The sequence below is a fragment of the Bacillus rossius genome, assembly GCF_032445375.1.
Source record: "Bacillus rossius redtenbacheri isolate Brsri chromosome 9 unlocalized genomic scaffold, Brsri_v3 Brsri_v3_scf9_2, whole genome shotgun sequence".
NCBI classification, from domain to species: Eukaryota; Metazoa; Arthropoda; class Insecta; order Phasmatodea; family Bacillidae; genus Bacillus; species Bacillus rossius.
In genome coordinates this window covers 7,317,495-7,335,135 of record NW_026962013.1, presented here as the reverse complement: position 1 = coordinate 7,335,135, position 17,641 = coordinate 7,317,495, and the positions used below count along the sequence as shown (strand labels likewise).

General features: G+C 41.1%; 2 protein-coding genes across 21 annotated transcripts in view; both read left to right on the top strand.

Annotated features, from left to right (window-relative positions):
- The window catches only part of LOC134543110 (serine/arginine repetitive matrix protein 1-like), a 46,253-nt gene extending 42,704 nt beyond the window's left edge, over nucleotides 1–3,549 (top strand). For 9 of the 18 annotated variants that reach the window (XM_063387922.1, XM_063387914.1, XM_063387925.1 and 6 more), the window contains 2 exons: nucleotides 354–531; nucleotides 3,032–3,549. In XM_063387922.1, coding sequence (XP_063243992.1) covers nucleotides 354–531; nucleotides 3,032–3,123 — 270 coding nt within the window. In that variant the 3' untranslated portion in view covers nucleotides 3,124–3,549. Of the gene's footprint in view, nucleotides 1–353; nucleotides 532–2,526 lie in introns of all 18 variants that reach the window. The other 9 variants (XM_063387929.1, XM_063387931.1, XM_063387919.1 and 6 more) reach the window with 1 other exon arrangement.
- Nucleotides 3,550–9,840: 6,291 nt separating this feature from the next.
- Nucleotides 9,841–17,588, top strand: LOC134543163 (tRNA-splicing endonuclease subunit Sen2). Of its 3 annotated transcripts, none has more exons than XM_063388032.1 (5): nucleotides 9,841–9,894; nucleotides 10,929–11,122; nucleotides 13,254–14,475; nucleotides 16,192–16,352; nucleotides 17,298–17,588. In XM_063388032.1, the coding sequence occupies exons 2-5, from the start codon at nucleotides 10,934–10,936 to the stop codon at nucleotides 17,463–17,465; spliced, it is 1,740 nt and encodes a 579-aa protein (XP_063244102.1). In that variant the 5' UTR covers nucleotides 9,841–9,894; nucleotides 10,929–10,933; the 3' UTR covers nucleotides 17,466–17,588. The 3 variants fall into 3 exon arrangements, with proteins under 3 accessions (XP_063244102.1, XP_063244103.1, XP_063244104.1); XM_063388033.1 differs by having other exon boundaries at nucleotides 9,851–10,092; XM_063388034.1 differs by having other exon boundaries at nucleotides 9,859–10,096.
- Nucleotides 17,589–17,641: the final 53 nt, after the last annotated feature.

Sequence of the window (17,641 nt, the reverse complement as noted above, 5' to 3'; positions counted from 1 at the left end):
CTACTCTATTAAGTATATTGCTATTTATTTTGTAGGTACAGATCACTTGTTGGATTTGAATCCACCTTGTTATAAAAAAAACCTCACTGTAACAAACGCACAGTTCCTTCAAGTTTGTTACACGGAGTTGTTGTATATATATATATATTAACAGCGTATTTTATCGTTTGGAACCTGCAGCCAAAGGAACTTACGAAAGAATTTTTATTTTATTTTTGGTAACCTTTTAAATTGGTTTCATTTCAATTCCTTTGCTGTTAAAAATCGTCAGTACGTAGGGGAAGTGCGTCGGTAGTGTTTTTGATCTGCGGCGTTGGTGTCTTGGGCACGTTGAAGCTATGCGATGTTTGCAGCATGACAACCGGGAGGACGGCTACATGCGCGGCGCGCCCCGCGGCAGGGGCATGATGAACCGCGGGATGCCTCGCGGCCGCGGCACCATGCGAGGGCGTCCCTTCCGAGGCATGGGCCCCACCCGGGGCGGCTTCATCCCCAACCGCGGGATGACTCGGCGTGGTGGATTCGCACCACGTAAGTGATTGCGGCGGGGTTGGTTTCCACCGCCCGGCCCGAGACGAAGCATGGTGAATGTGGGCCCGCGGTTTGTGGCTCCCGAGCAGATCGCAGCCTCCTGTGTTCTGCCGGGTCGCCGGTTGGTGTCGGGAGCGACGCATCCCACGGTGTCACGCACGTTTGCGAACCTGCGTCACACCGTGGGTGCGCTCGTCCCGACGCTGGTTGGCACGCCACCATTCCGTGCATTATTTTTTCCAGGACTTTTTATTTTTGACCGGCTCCTTCGCGGTGCATGCGTGTGTGAAGGGATTGAAAGAGGCAAATTTAGATTGTAACTGATCACACGTTTCATTTCATTGCATGCCTTGCTACAAATTGACGCTGCTCCAAATTTGTTATTTTGCTTCGGTCTGATGTTTCGAACCAATATTTTACAAATAGGAAGCTTCACTTTTACAAGTTTTGACTACATGTGGATGTGAAGTTGAAGACACTTGCAATACTAGCCAGATGGATGTCTAGTACAAATTTGCCTCTGCTCTGTCCCTAGTTATTTGTTATAATTTTATTTTTGCCAGGAGAATCTGTACAACATAATGTTTTGAAATTTTTGTTATTTGTGTATGAATCAGTTACTTTTTTTTTTTAATTTTGTTGAGAAGCCTCTAGGAGTATTTTTTAAATTATTGTTACCTTTAAGTGAGCACACTTGTGATAGACTGTATATAATTGTTAGTTATGTTTTAAGCATGTTATATAACATTAGAACATGTGATAGCAAGAATTATTTCTTTATTTGAAAGGAAATATATATACTTATGTCAGTACTTGTTAATATAATTGCTGTTATTATAATAATAAGTTAAGCAACTATAGCCAATTAATTATTATAAGGTAAAAAATGTAATTCAGTTTTTGTAACTAAAACTAGTTAATACATTCTGAAAGCTTTAAATTTGAATAACTTCAGTCAGATATACCGTATATACTCGTGTATAGTGCGCCCTTTTTTCCCTCAAGTAAAGGAAAAAAATCAAGGATGCGCGCTATACACGGAAAAAAAAAAGGGGTGGACGGGAAGGAGGAGTGGTAGTCGTTAACTGCCGGGTGTGTTTTTTTTCTGGCCAGCCCCCACGCATACACACAAGCAACAAGGCCTCTCTTTCACAAACACACACACACACACACACACGCGCGTGCGCGCACGAGGTGAGTCATCTAGTCGTCGGCGCCAGCTTAGCAACGGTGACGGGAGAGGTGGTGTTTAGTCCTGTCAACTGTCAAGTTACTTGATGGTTATAGTCCTGTTCCTGCCTGCCTCCCTCCCTTCCCACTCATCGTACCAGTTGTGACGATACAGCGCTTCATTATCTTTCGTCTACACAGCAGAGTTAGCTTGCCCTTGTCGTTTCAGATGGTACAGTATGCCACAAAAGTTTCGCTTTTTCAGGTGGAAGAGTATTTAATTTAAGTATTTTCCTGACACATCACCACACATCATTGTAAATAATCATTGTTTCATAAGTAATTACTTAACAGGTACCACAAAATTTTATTAAAATTTATTTATGGGGAAAAAAAAAATTTTTCTTTGGAATTTGTTCCAAAATTGTGGTGCGCGCTATACACGAGGGCGCGCTATACACGAGTAAATACGGTATATTTGTTGATGCTAAATAAGCTCACTTAAGTTTATGCGCTTCACGTTCATTTGTGTGTGGATAGTGCTGTTGTTTTTTGTTGGTTTTGGTTAATGTATTCTTGCCGTCATATGTGTCGAGTGTTTGCATAATAATTTTCCTATTTGTGTAGTTTAAGTTTCCTCATGTCCAACCCTATTTATTCCATCTAGCTGCAGTATCAGAATTAATTAATTCTCCCCCCTTCCTTTTTTTCCTCTTTTTTTTTTCCCCCTTTGCATTGTAATGTTGAGAATTTGGTGTTGTGGACGTTTGGATTGCTGGCTGGCTGTGATGTTTGTCTTAACGACGAAGTTTTCCGTTTTTTCAGGCGGCTTTTTCAATGCGTTCTGACGGGGATGGGATAGGGCCGTTTGCTAATTCCATCCTCCCATAACTCCTATTATTAGCAGACAGGTCTATCCTCGCGGTAGTGACATGCACACAGACTGAAGACTGGCTGGAAGAGAACTCCGTGAACATTTATCTGTATTTACGTTCCAAAGTGTGTTAGCAGTAATGTTGTATTATTATAATTATCATTATTTCTAAAGAAAATTTGCTTCTGTGTTTGTGACGAGTCCACTTACGGGGCTGCGGTTTGTGATGGAAAAATCTTGGGGTGATTTCTTTTGTTTCGCTTTTAAAATAGTTCTTGTTTTTGAGATTGATGGGGGATGACACACTAGGTTTTGTTTGCAACCATGAGAAAAGAAAAAGAAAAAAAAAATATTGTAGCTGTGATTTTTAATTATTTTAGGTAAACTCATTGTGTAGTGGCGGTGCAAGCGGACTCGACGCAGCGAGGCTGAAGTGGCAATGGGCTCTGGTTGCAGGGTTCCCTTCTGGGCGGGGGTCCCCTCCTTGGCAACATGATATGTTTAACAAGTTCTCGACAGATGACAACGTGGGGCGGCGCACCGACTAACTCGGCCGACTTCGTTCCGCCAGCGCTGGTGTCATTTGTCGCAGACTGTCAAACACATTGTGTTGCACCGGTACTGTGCAGTGGCCACATTCATTTTACATATTTTTATATAGTGGACGGGCGGGCGTGAGCTTGGCACCTCTTGGTTCAGGAGATGCCACTAATTCGGGGGTTCGGGCGGCCCAAGTATTTATAAGTTTTTGTACGTATGAAAATATGTAAAATAAAGTTTTAGTTGCCGTTTGTACAAAAAAAAATGTAAAAATATAAAATTGTAAAAAAAATTTATTTACAAGTATAAGGTAGGTTAAGAATGGGTTGTGCCCAGTACTCTAACGTACGTAACACTCTGATATGTTTGTCATAATATTTGTGTTTACAGATTGTAAATCAAGAAAACAAATAAAAAATATATATAGATATAAATTGTGTGTGTTTTATTCTCGTTGAGTTGTGACTGTTGGTTGCCATAGAAATTAAGAATTCTGTGATTTAGGGTAAATTTCTTCTGAAATTTAACATTTAGTGTAAGAGAGAGATTCTTTCAATTCCTTTGAATGTAAATTTCAATAGACTCAGTGTGATTTTTTGCCCTTTTTTTAAGGTATGAATTTTTTGCTCTATAAAATACTGAGAATTCCATTTTAAAAACTCTGTATACTGAGAATTTTATGTGTGAAAATATACTTAAATCAGTTTAAATGTTGGTGGGTAGGGACATTTTATGAATGCAGTGGAAAAAGTTGGAATGTTTTGTCAGTGCCGGCCTCGTGATAGAACTTCTACACACGCTTGCTGCCTAACCTGTTTGCGCGCAACGTCGGTGTGTTAAACCCACCATGTAGAGACGGTGTGACAGCAGACTCGGCCAGGGTTGGACCAGCATGTGTATCAAACGGTAATAAAGTGCAGTGTCTTTTCAGTCAGTTTCCTTTTATTTCAAGGTGTCCTCCTGGGTGGCCTGAACAGCCCAGGTAGTTCAAACTAACTACGCACTCCTGCCTGCAGCCACGAGGTCGAACAACCCCCCTCCACCACTCCTCGACCTTCCCCTCTCGGGCACTTCATTGAGATTTTCAATTCAACATTTATTCTAAACATAATCAGGCAGTGGGAGTGGCATCAAAGTCACTGACAAAGCTATTTTTTTTTTAATCACAAGTTATTGAATATAAATGTAGCTTTAAGAAAAAGTATTATTTTTTTTTTTGTTCATCTGATTGCTGTTAATATATTAAATTATAGTATAGCTAAGTCCATTGGTTTGATTATTTCATACTCGGTATGTCTGCTAACATGCATGTTTAACTTCTAATAAGATTAAATGATAGAAACACAATTAACTTAAACAAGAAAAATTAGCTAATAAGGAAATGAATGACCAATAAAATTGATAAATAAACTAACAATTAATGGGAGCTTAACTACACGACAGTTGGCCAAAATGGAAATATGAGATAGTGGTACATCACTTAGGATTTAAGTTTACTAAAAGAACTTGACCTTTCTTAAACAATGCTCGTTTCTTGATTATGCTTGGCAAAATATTTGTTAGATAAAATTTCTCAAAGTAGGAATTTTAAGTTGATAATTACTTATTTATGAAAGGTTACCTGCAAGCAATTTGAACACTTATGAAGAAGTTAGCATAATTATTGTTACTCCGAATTTCCACTGTGTGTTCATTAGTTAAGTATAAATGTATAAAAAAAATAAACTACATTAAAGCAAAACCGAATTCCCTTGAATTACTTCATTTTTATGTAAATAGAGTTTCAACTTCAATCTTGTTAAGCCTAAATCTACAAAAAAAAAAAAAATTGCATGTTGCATACAGAAGGTAAAAAAGTCAAAAATTATATATATTTTACATACTTTGTCGTCCCTCCGAAGGCTATAAAGCCCAGCCTCGACCCGCCAGTCTTAAACCCCGCTAATGGAAAGCACCCCTAGCACATTTCACGCAAGTCAAGCGAGCCGTCGATGCCGGTGAGTACCTACCCAGATACGTCCATATGCCAACACCGCCAACCAGTTCTCACGCATCATAAATTGCTGTGATTAAGTGATTTTTAATTAGCATAAAAACACATAATAGTGAAAGAGTGTTGTAGGGGTGCAGCGGTTTCCCCTGTGGGAAACCGCAATTAATAAATGTCCGGAATGTCCCTTGCAGCCTTCCACCAATAATTAACCACATTGTTGACCAACCTAATTTACTTCCTGTTTTTATTTTCAAATAGCCACTGGAGTAGTCAACAAGTGACAAGGCAGTCTCCAGCTTGACTTTTTATTTTAAGATATAATTAATCTAAATTTTTTTATGTACACTATTATTATTATTATTATTATAATAGGCCTTCCGCCAACTAATTCAGACAGATGTCATTGAGATACGAGTGTGCTATAAATAATAATGATTAATTATGATTATAAAATTGGAATAACGGCATATTAGAAAGTTTGGCGCGTCATGGCGCTTCCTCCCCTCCCACTTCGCGCCGGCACAAAGCAGGAGTAGAGTTTTACTCACGGGCCGGGGCGGACGTGTGATCCTGCGGGGAGACTTCAACCTTTGTGCTTCTGATTCGTCATGCTGGTAACTCTTTTAATTCGCTAAAACCTTTTCCTCTATTCTCTCCCCGCGTGTCCCCGCGACCTTTTCCGGTGCAGGGTTTATCCCGGCCGCTTTTATTTTTGCTCGTTGCGGAACAAAGGTTCGCGACGCAGTCATCTTACAGTCCGGGCCGACTCCCGCGAACAGAACTTCGCGTAATTCGGCGAACATACGCCCGCCGACTACAACCTTACAGACTTTGCCATGTAATATTATCTTCAGGGCCCCCACATGGCCGGTGCTACCGTTGCTATGGCAACGGGGCCCATGGGTCTAGGGGGTCTGCGAAGGAAAGAAAAAAAACTTAAAACAAAAAAAGTAGACAATTTTAAATAAATCATAGAAAAATTAAACAGTAAGGCCTAAATTTAGTTACCGATGAAATATCACACCCGAAAAATATTATTCGGAATATGCTGTGTGCGTACCGAATATGTCTGAATCTACAACTGTGAGTAACAAAACCACCACCAATTGACGTGACACCATGTTGACAGTGCAGAACACTTACACTCATTTATTTGCTATTATTCAAAATAAATTTACATTGACAATCGAAACACTGACTTAAAACTAGTTTTAATATGTTTTAAAAATAATTGTGAAAAGTTTTATATATATATATATATATATATATATATATATATATATATATATATATATATATATATATATATAAAACTAAAACAATGTACATAAAGGAAAAAAACACACTTTTTTTTTATCTCTGTTAGAAAAAAAGTGGGGGGAGGGGGCCATTATGACTTCTAGAAACGGGACCTACAGAATGATGTGGGGGGCTTGATTATCTTTGTGGTCCCGCGACTCACACAGGTGAGCCCAGGCACGAATCTATCTACAGCTTCTTAAGGGAGTGGCCGTTAATCCACCCAAACTCTTCGTCGACCCACAAATCAATGTAGGGACCTTGTTTGCGAGTGCCGCAACGTAACATCTATGAAGTACGTAATTAATTATAAGTGCGAGAGTATGTAGTGACGTGTTTTTGTCAAGTGTAATTGTGTAACTTGTGCCACCATCCACACTATGTGTAATACGAGATTAAAAACCAGCAACTAAATACAGTTTCTTTATTTCGTAAACGCCTCCTGGACAATTAGGAAACAGTCCTCTATACTGTTTAGGGCCAGTGCTTATTAGAAGAAGGGACTTCCTCCCACCATCAACAGCCGTCAAACACGCAGGAACACGCAGGGGCAAAAAACCCACGACCACCTCTGTTAATTCTCGAATTAACCTGGCGCCCACCGGAGATTTCCTTTAAAGCCACTGAAAACCACTAGGACCGCCCTGGGTCTCGATCCTAAGACCGCGGGTGACGGCAAATTTCATTATCATAAAGTTTCATTTGGCACACCAAATTCTTTATTACATTCTCCGATCATGACAAAAATTATTATATACAATTTAATTAAGCAGTGGTTTAACTATTTTGACGAAAACAATATTTTAAGTCCTGTGCATGCGATTAATTCGGGCAACAGAATGTCTTGGTATATTACATCAAAATTCTTTTCTTAAAACTATGGGACCAACGTTTCCTAAAGTTCACTAGGACGGTATTGTAAAACATTCTTTTGAAGAAGAGAATAAATACTACCTTATTGGGATACAACTGGCCCCTAATTCACAGAGAATTTTCTAGAAAGTGTCCAACCCAACCCCTGTGAGATAGCAAATAAAAAAAATCCTTGTTATGTATGACGTCGTACCGACCATGGCCGTTAAGTTCGTGCTCCGCACCGCCAGTACCGTATCCCGTTTTCGGAGCGCGCCCCTTGCCCACCCGGATTGAGTCAGGCGAGCGCCTCGGGCGTGACCCCAATAGACATAATGAAATTTAAAGGTACGGAACCCCAGAGGCTCGAACCCATAATTCAATTAAGGGAAAAGCCATTAGTACGAAATTACTAATTACCCGACATGTAATAAGTGCGTCGTAGCCACTCCGGGCGAGTACACCACGCACAGAGCAGACAACAAACCTCATTAACAGTCACCGCGGCCACTGGCCTTAATTAAAATGCCCGTTACTATGATCAAGTCAGAATAGGAGAAATCCCTCTAAAACAATTCACAGTGGGACAATATGTTAGTAAATTTACAGTCGCCAACTTGATGTCACAATTTAAATAATTAAATACATTAAAACCATTGTTAAGCCTTAAGCACCCAATTACCAGGTGCTACATTTTAATTGGGCACCTGGAACATGTTTTCACTGGTATTAGAGTAAATTCAATTAATATAAGTTTTTGACGCCGACTCACAAAGATGAGAAAGTTTCTCTTCCTTGCGAGGCGGCCATGTTCGGCAGTCTCCAACCACTCCGCGCCGGGAACAGACGTGTGTCCGTGGGCAGCATCCAAGTTTTCTTTCATTGATTATTTTCATTCTGTACTAAATCTTTAAATTGAAAACCTTTTGTTAATTCACCGCTGCCCACGTCGACTCGGCGCGTATTTTGCGGAGCCGGGTCTATCCCGACCGTCTTCAGTGTGATACCGCGCTACGTATCGCATCACAGAACGTACGGTACTGGCCGACTCCAGCGAAAGTTTTACTTAAGGACACTGTGCATATGCCTGCCGGCTGCACACACGTAAGTGTTTCGCCGAATTTAGCAGTCCGCTAATAGAGCCCCCCCTACACCCGTTAACTTTCGGCGCTGGCCGTCTCCAGCGAGTATCGACCCACGCCCCGCGAGACTGCCGCGGTAACCATTAGTGTGACGTAGTGTTATGTTTTTTCTTTTTGTGTTAATTGTGTAACGGCTAGACGTCGCCAAGTGTTGGTGAGAGTGTTTTGTAGCGGGACGAAATTAAAGGTAATTCTCACCAACTCGTGTACACTAATTTTCCGTAGTCTCCCGTCCTCTACGCGGCCGAGCGGCCTTCACAGTCAAGGTAGAACCATTCAGGTTACATTCAAGCCGTGTACCTGGCGGGGCACGCGGGGGCAGAGTTCCCACGACCCAACATCAACGGCCTAGCAGCCCGCTAGCCTGGCGCCCCTCCGGACAACAAGAGCATCGCGACGCCCGTAGCGCCCGTCAGGTACCCCCCGGGCCTTTCACAGAGGTCGGGTGACGGCATGTATTGTGTCTTGCATGAAACTCGTTACTGTTTTCAGTGCTTTCTGTTTGACTTTGGTAAACGCCAATGCATATGATAAACTATATATTTTACAGATAGCAGCACTATTGGGCTTTTCAAATTTTGTATCTAATTTTAATTTTTTCAAGTACTTTTGAAGTTGCGATTATTTATTTTTATGACTATAAAAGTTTAAAAAATGTATTCCAGAATATAATCGACAGCTTAAAATTAATTTGGGACACCAACCTGCTTTGTACATTCTACGTTGATACACACGAGTTAACTACGCTAGATTTGATTCAGTCCACTGGATGAAATCAACCAAAAAGTGAGCTCTGGGCTTGCGCGTAATTTGGAAAATAGAACAGCAAATTATAGGGCACAAATTGGCTGCCTAAAAATCAGGAATGGTACGAGTGATTTCGTGCACTAGGAATATGGTTATAGTTCAGGTGTAGCTAATTCAACATCCAAACCATTTTTTTATTGTATTTGAAATACAGGCCTAGGACAATGGTTAGGGTACAAGTATAGCACATTAATGCTAAAAGCCCTTTATTTTTAATTGGAATATTGGCATACGAAATGTTTATCTTAAATAGATTATTTATTTTTGAAATTCAATTTGTTATTTAACTAAGCTTAATTGTTTGAAAGTTTTTTTTTTAAATCTTATATGATATTATTGGCCATTAAGGAAAACACACAAACTAATAAAGTTTTGTTCGATTTGTAAATAATATTTAATAATATCCCATTACAGACTGGAAGCAGTTTGTCCTGTTTAATTTTTTTTTATCACTGTAGCTTACGCTTCTAGTTTAAAGTAAATTGACCTTAAATAACCGTCTTTAACCTAAGTAGCACAGTTGCTCTATTTATTTCTATCTTTTTGACCTTAAAATTTTTAAAACTATTTAAATTTTTTTAAATTTATATCTTTTACATTTGGATAATAGTTATTTTGTTAAGGTGATTCTACTTTATTCTTAACTCCATGGTTTCTCCAGTGTGAACTGTGTCTTTGAAAGCATGGTATTTGGTTTATTTGTGTTTTCATTCGTTGACAGGTCTTCCAAGTGTATCTTTTATAATATATTGAAATGTCATTGCCCATGCATATCGAATTACAAAATATTGGAAAAGTCTTTTTTAATCACTTACCTTTCACTGTGAAATTTGATTAAATATAGTAGCGTTAACTGGCTATCTTCAATTGCTACGCTGGGAGGCGTAAGTTAGTTAATTTTATATTAATGCTATATTATTAAACCATCGGTAAATGTTGAATGCTACTACCAGTTTTAAGCAAAATGTAAAAAAAAAAATTAAAAATTATTTTATAATTTTTATCAAGTTTTTAAATTATTCTCTAAAAGCCCATTTTCTTCAAACATGTAATGTTATTAATATCCATAGTAAGTAATGGTTAGGCAGGTTAAAAGAATATTGAAAAAAATTCACTTAAAATGGATAAGAAACATTTTATTAACTGTCTCGGATATGCCTTATTTCAAGGAATCTCTGGAGTACAATTCAACAATCAACAAATATCAAGTTGCGGTTAGAATCGAAAAAATTATTAGGGCCGCGAAAACAGGATCAGGACAAACTCTTGCGGGAATGCATTTGGCCACGCTATTAAAGCTCAACATAAAATTAGATAACTTTATTTTTAATTTACAGCTACCCGTAATCCTATCATTAACTATAACTGTAGTATACCATTAACGTGGAAATATTATTTTTCCCATAAGGGTAACCTAACCTAACCTATGCTTAAAATGGTTATTACCGAGGAACCATTTGTTCAAACGCAATGCTAGTTTATATAATGATTTTAAAGCTTGTTTGAAAGTAATGACATTTTTTAAACCGTCGACCATCTAAATGTTATCTACTTGAACATATAAATGTGAAATAAGCGAAATAATCTGAAACTATGCAAATGGTCATGAAAAAATTCCACATATACCCGAAATATGTCGGAAACCTAATACATCAAACTATATCACTCGATACATTACAAAAGAAGCAGTGCAAGTTGACGGCAATGGCGGGTGTTGCAGGAGCCATGAAGCTGCTGGAGCCCAGGCGGAAGCGGCGGGTGACCGCGGCGCCCCGCACGCCCTTCCCCGTGCAGATCGAGAGCGAGACGGGGATCCCGGCCAGCCGCGCCCTGTGGCAGGTCTACACCGGCGTCTTCAACGGCGACTGCGTCGTCGTGGACGACCCGGACGAGATGGACATTGTGTACAACATGGTCAGAGAGCTTTATCGTTGTATCCATGATCATGTTGGTTCATTCCGGCCAGTTCGAATTCATCCATGAAAAAAAAAAATGCATTTTTGAATGTTTTGAATTGATCATTGCCTGTTAACAGTTTCATTTCAATAACTAGCCAATAACTAAACGCAGTTTCATGTCTTTAAGCTGAACTCACAATTATCAGTTGTGTTTTGTCCGTTTCCCATCCGTCCGTAAATCTCGTGACCCCCAAGCCATTCAGAAGGCCCGTGAAACGCTGTCTCTCTGTACGTTCTTCTGTCTAAGAGCTGCCCAGTCTTTAACTTCAGATTGACTGATGGATGAAATTATAATTGTTTGCATGGTATTGCCGGGAAAGTTTGTTATTTTAAAAGGTTTTGAAGTTTGCTTAATTGTTAAACTGCTTCCATAAAATGGTTTTTGAACACTTTAAGTTTGATATTTGAAACAAAATATTGACTAATTCACATAAAGTTTAAAAAATAACACATGGTTACATTTAAAAAAAATTAAATAAATATCATAGGGGAAAAAAAAAGTGAGTGTAATGATTGAGTGCTTAGTTTACGTCTACCTTTAAAAGAAAAATTTTTAACCAAAATTTAAGAATTTTAGTCAGTTGGCATCATTTGGGTGGAAAAATCTTTTGGCGAATGTGCTGAGGTGTGTGAATTGGTCAGCCAGTTGATGGAAGGATGTGATGGATCATTTAGGTTGATAAGTTTTTAGTAATGTTTTCTTTTACTGCCGAAAAGAGTTCTTGAGCGATAAACAATTTTTTGAGATAGTGAGTGAGAGAGAAAGAGAGTGTGTGTGTGTGTGCATGCACGTGCATGTGTGTGTATGTTTGTTGGGGGAGGGGGGCTCTGCCTCAATGGCTGGGTCCTTAGCCATGCTATGCTGCTCCTAATACTGAAATATGGCTGGCCCATCAAAAAACTGATGTCACTTGGATCTGCTGTGACATGTCAGTCAAGATACCTAATTTTTTTAGTGTAGCCAGCAGTGTGTCAGTGGAAGCCTAGCAAGGAGTATGTGCTTTTTCACAGTTTGTCATCTGAGCCAATGTATATTATGACAGTAAAAATATTTTGCATACACACGAATACTTCTCAAAAATGATAAATAGCTGTTATTTAAATCATATCAGTAAACCTAGCTATAGTACAAAATATGACGAGACAACATAATAAAGTGTTTATAAAACTGTTTGACAAGTTGGTAGGTTAGTAATATGGGTTGTTGGATGTCATTTAAGTCAGTGCTAGTTAAAAAAAAAAATTTTAGCGGATTTTAATAAAATTTTGTACAGATTAAGTCATTTTAAATTGCCTGAATGAACAAGTTTGTACCTCTTTTCCCTTTATTTAATTGAATTAAATTTTTTGTTAGGATAATGTTAGCATTTTTAATAACGAACCCAGGGGAGATACAAATCTGAGATTCTAACCATGCATGTATACAACTTTTTTGATACCAAGATAAAGTTTTATGGTCACAAGTACAATAATTCTAATATAAAATAATTTAAATGTAACCCCCATTTAACATCAATGAGCAGTCTTATAGGGAAATTCATTAAAAAAAAAACTTAATGCTTCCAAAAAGATAATAATTAGACCATGATACACACAAATCATCATGGAATATTTGAATTTCCAACATCAATGTCTGCAATATCTGGGAATGCTGAAAGTTTTAAGTTAATAGCAACCAATTTTCATTTCCACTAAGTACAGAGTTCTGGAATATTGCTAATTTCGTAGCACGCGTACATGTTACATGACTGCTCATACAAATTAGTAACAGATGAAGTTATGCAAAAGTGTTTGAATCTTATCACACATCTGTGCAATTTCTGGAACTCTTAAACGTATTACAGAAAAAAGTCAAATTTTTTTTTTTCAAAGTCTTTCCTCTAGAGGAATTATTCTGACAGGCTGGAAATTTTTTAAATGCTAGTGATGTTAGCATGGGAATAAGAATTGTAAAATACAATGCTTTATCAACCTGTAAAACTTGTTGCTTCTCCATTGAAAATTTTTTCTATGTAAACTAAATTATTATTGTTTATTCTAAGTTAACATGCTCTTGCTATGTTAAGGAAATTTAATTTACTTTTCAGGGCTTCTTCGGCAAAGGTTCGCTGTCTCGGGGCAGCCCAGAGTTTGGCAAGGTGAAGAAAGGTTTGCCGCCATACCTCCGCAATCGCCAGTGGCTACGGAGGAAAGAGTGGGCGGAAGAGCAGGAGAAGTACGAAAGGGCAGCATTGAACAGCAAGTGCGATCAGAAGCACCAGATGGCGGTGGATGGTGGTGATGCCGATAAACCTACCGTAGAAATCGAAGAGCCGGCGGTGGAAATTGCCGAACCCGGCAACTCCGACATCACCGTATTAGCGACCGGCAAATCTGGTGAAAGTCCGCAGAGCACTAAAAACATGCCCGACAAGAAAGACAGCGTGCTAAGTGATGTTATAACTTTGGAGGCATCAGACACTGACAGCACGAGAACAAGTTCAGCTGGTCCCGTTTCTGATTCAGTTAAATCGGGTCTGAAAGAAGCTGATGTTGTAGTTTTGTCGGATGATGAAGCGCCGAAGAGGTATTTTAAGCAAAGATCTCAAGAGGAGATTGAGGTGATTGACGACAGTTCCTCGAACGATGTGGTCTGCAAGGCGGATGTGCACGCATCTGGAAGCGACGGAGGTCAGCAGTCCTCGACAGCACGCGGTGGGAATGTCACCAGCACCACAACCGACGTCCAGCAGATCGGAGAAGGCGAGCGTGACACTGAGCCGCGAGCGAAGAAGCGCCGTGTCGGCCCGGCAGAGGACGTCGTGGAGATAGAGGACGTCGAGAGGGAGGACGCTGAGGGCGGCGACAGCAGAGACAGCACGGCCGTGGTCACGCTGCAGGACGACAGCAGGAGCGGCAAGGACGACAGCAGGAGCGGCAAGGACGCGGGCGACGGCAGCGACGCGGAGGACAGCGACGCGGAAACGCCTGGTCCCAGACCGACGTCCCAAGTGCTCGTCCTCCCGGACTCGGACAGCGACGACGACGACCACCGGAACTACGCCAGGAACGTCAGCGCGAGGCTGGAGCAGGAGCAGTTTCCGGTGCGGGAGACGCTCCACTTGTCCTTGGAAGAGGCCTTCTTCCTCTCGTACGGACTGGGGTGTCTCCAGGTGCTGGATGTCTTCGGCAGCGCGCTCTCCCTGGTCGACCTGTGGAGGGCGTTTCGTGACTTGCAGAAGGACTTTGTACCCAAATACGTTGCGTATCACTACCTGCGAGCGAAGGGGTGGGTCGTCAGATCCGGCCTCAAGTACGGTGGTGATTTCAGTAAGTATAAAATTATTCTGCACTATAATGTGAATAGTGATTTATTTTTATTTTATTTGATAGTAAGTATAACATAATTCTGCACAGTAATGTGAATAGTGATATATTTTTATTTTATTTGATGAACATATTTAAAAACTTACTGAATAAATTGGGAACGCTAAACCAGATAACAGTCGTAAGGGGCCCGCCCAGTCAGGGGTTTGTGTTAATGTGGCGGGATGACAGATGCGACGACGCCCACTGGAGCTTCCAGCGCGGTGTCGCCTCTGAGCGGAAGGCTGTGGACCGGTGCAGTCTTCTTGTAATGCATGTAACTATGTAATTTGATTGGTAACCATAATGTCTTACAGTGGAGAAATGAAGATAAAAGTATGTTGCAGGTCTCGTCTGGAGTGCTTTCTATTATTTACAAACAACTAGTACTGGAAATTAAATAAATAAAAAGTTTGGCATTTTAATAAATTTAACAAGCCAGTTTCATTATTGATGTCAGTAATATATATTACACGCAAAACAACTTTAAGAATTCCTCTCTTGTTTTTAATGCTAGGAATGCTTTTTGTCACTATACATATTAATACGAAGGATGTACTGGATGTTTCATGCCTAGAAATTACTCTGAAAACATGCGTATTTATCCGTTTTCACCACCCTGAAAATAGTTTTAGTAAAAATATTGAAAGAGAACTAATCTTCAGCCTTCAGCGTATCCTTAAATGCTTTTCGTGAACAGACCCCATGCTGATATATTGAGCAGTTTTCAAATTGCTTGGTTTCTTCTGGAGCTCTGCACATCATGTGTGCCCTTAATTGTCACGCTGTGGTGAAGAGCCTAATGCAGGAGCACAGGATACTGAAGCTGTGTTAGCTACAATGCCTGTAATTCTGTAGTAGGTAACCTTTCCTGTACGTACTGTGGGATCAAGCAAGGAAGCACTTGGTAAAACATAAATTGAAAGCATGACAGGTTCAAGCCACATGTTTTATTTTAGAGTGACTGGTCGTAAACAGGGAGGGAAACATGCGATGATTTTCCGCGACCGGGAGAGGAACCAGCCCAGTAGGGGGTTGTCCATTAATCACATGATGTTCTTTTAGCAAATTTTTAACCTTCTCTCCCCCCTAGTGATTTGTGGTGAGGTTTTATACTTACCCCCCCCCCCCCCCCCCCCCCGCCCCTCCACCCATATAAATCACGTGTATTTTTTTGGTACAAAATATTTTTAAAAATTTCAGAATATTATCTTTAAATATAGGTATAATCTAATTTCATTCTGGAAAAATAATCACAGTGATAAAAATGTCCAGACACACATTAAGGTTGCAGGTTTATTCTCACTGGCATAAAAATAATAAAGGAAAGGCTTATATGTGATTTACGCATGTATTCGGCGCCAAAATCACAGTCTTACTGGCGACTGGCAAGCCGAGCCGGGTGGTTCATGTTGCGGCGGGCGGGGAATATTGTTGCCTGGCTACGGCGAGTCAAGGTCACGCGTCGCTTTTCGGTTTGGTAGAAATCGGGCGGAAAAAAAAATACATGTGATATCTCTCTACACCCCCGCCCCCCCCCCCCTCTTCCCTTGTGTTATTTCATGATTTTTCCCTCCCCCCTCCCCCCCTCCCTTTCGAGCCTCACGTGGTTAACGGACGATCCCTAGGTACTTGCGCGGGAGTGACCGGGGTGTGACAGTCGCACGCGTGTGGTTGCAGTGCTGTACAGGCAGGGACCGGTGTTCTACCATGCGTCGTACGTGGTGGTGGTGGAAGTGCTGCGAGCGGAGGACTGGTCGCGGCACCCTGCCCTCAACTCCCGCTCATTCTCCTGGGGCAGCATGACGACCCTCAACCGCGTCGTGACGGCAGCAGGGAAGGTGAGCGCGAGTGTGACGACTGTCCTTGTACAGTGTGTTGATTGGAATTCACCGTTATAGAATGGTATGATCGAGAGACGACTTGAGCTGCAACCAATGTAACCGGGGGGGGGGGGGGGGGGGGGGGGGGGGGTGTAAGTCACCAACTCATGTAGTACCTGTAGAAAAAGTTATCGCAAAAAATTTTTTTTTTTGTCGAGGACAAACGGTTTTGGGGTTGTGTTCTTTCGCCGGTTGGATCAGCTGCTTCGGTAGGTGAGGGACAAAGCAATAGACCTAGCGACGGACCATTGTCTTTCGCTGCAAGGTGCCTCGGTCCACTGACACAAAGTTTAACTACGTAGAGTACACCAGCCTAACAAAGTGTAAATCATCCTTTTAGTAACCAGATTATAAGAAAAATAAAATTTCCAAAAATAATTTAAAATTATAATAACAAATTAAAAACAGCGTGTCGAAATTCCTAATTTCCGGCACAAGGTTCATAAACGTATCAAAACATTTTTAGATTTGTTGTAAGAGGATAATAAAGTATCATTAATCACATGATTATTTGTTTGAATCCGTTGCACATCTTCAAAATTTGGTTTGCAAAAATAAGAATCCCATTACTGTGTGCAAGTGCATCCCCTCACACAGGAACACGGGCACAAGGGACATGAGTACCTTGACACAGGGGTTTCCCCTTCCTTTTCTTTTTCGACCCGGCGCTCTTAGCCGAGGCCCTGCCGCCCCGGGGCCCCCACGGGCGTGGATGCGGATCACGGGAAGGGCGTTAGAGCTTCTGGCTGTACACAGGGGCTGAGGCTACCCATCCCAGCATGTGTACCACCTTCGGCCCCCTTCCCCACTCGGCTGACCAGAGAGTTGGATGCTCCCTTAGCCCTCCGGAGTTGTCGCCACTCCTGGCGCATGGGCAGTGCTCCGAGCGTGTTGTTGCCGCAGGAGCTGCTGGCGTGCCAGGTGGTGTGGCCGGCGGGAGTCCCCGACGACGGGCCGGCCTCGCCCGCGTCGCTCCCCCAGTTCGCCGTCAACGAGGTGCTCACCAGGCGGTGGGTCCCTTCCGAGGAGCGCGAGAAGGACCGCGAGGGTGCGGACTGGGACGGCCAGTGAACTCCTCTGTGTCGCTCGTTGCTCGTTACAGAACTCCCACAACTGTTTTTGTGAGGACTTGAGTAAAGTGTGTAAGTTCAATGTGTTGAAAAATCTCAATAAATAATTTTGATTATAAAATTATCAATGAATAATGCTGAAAAGGGAAATCATGGAAATTTTCCCAAATTCCTTTA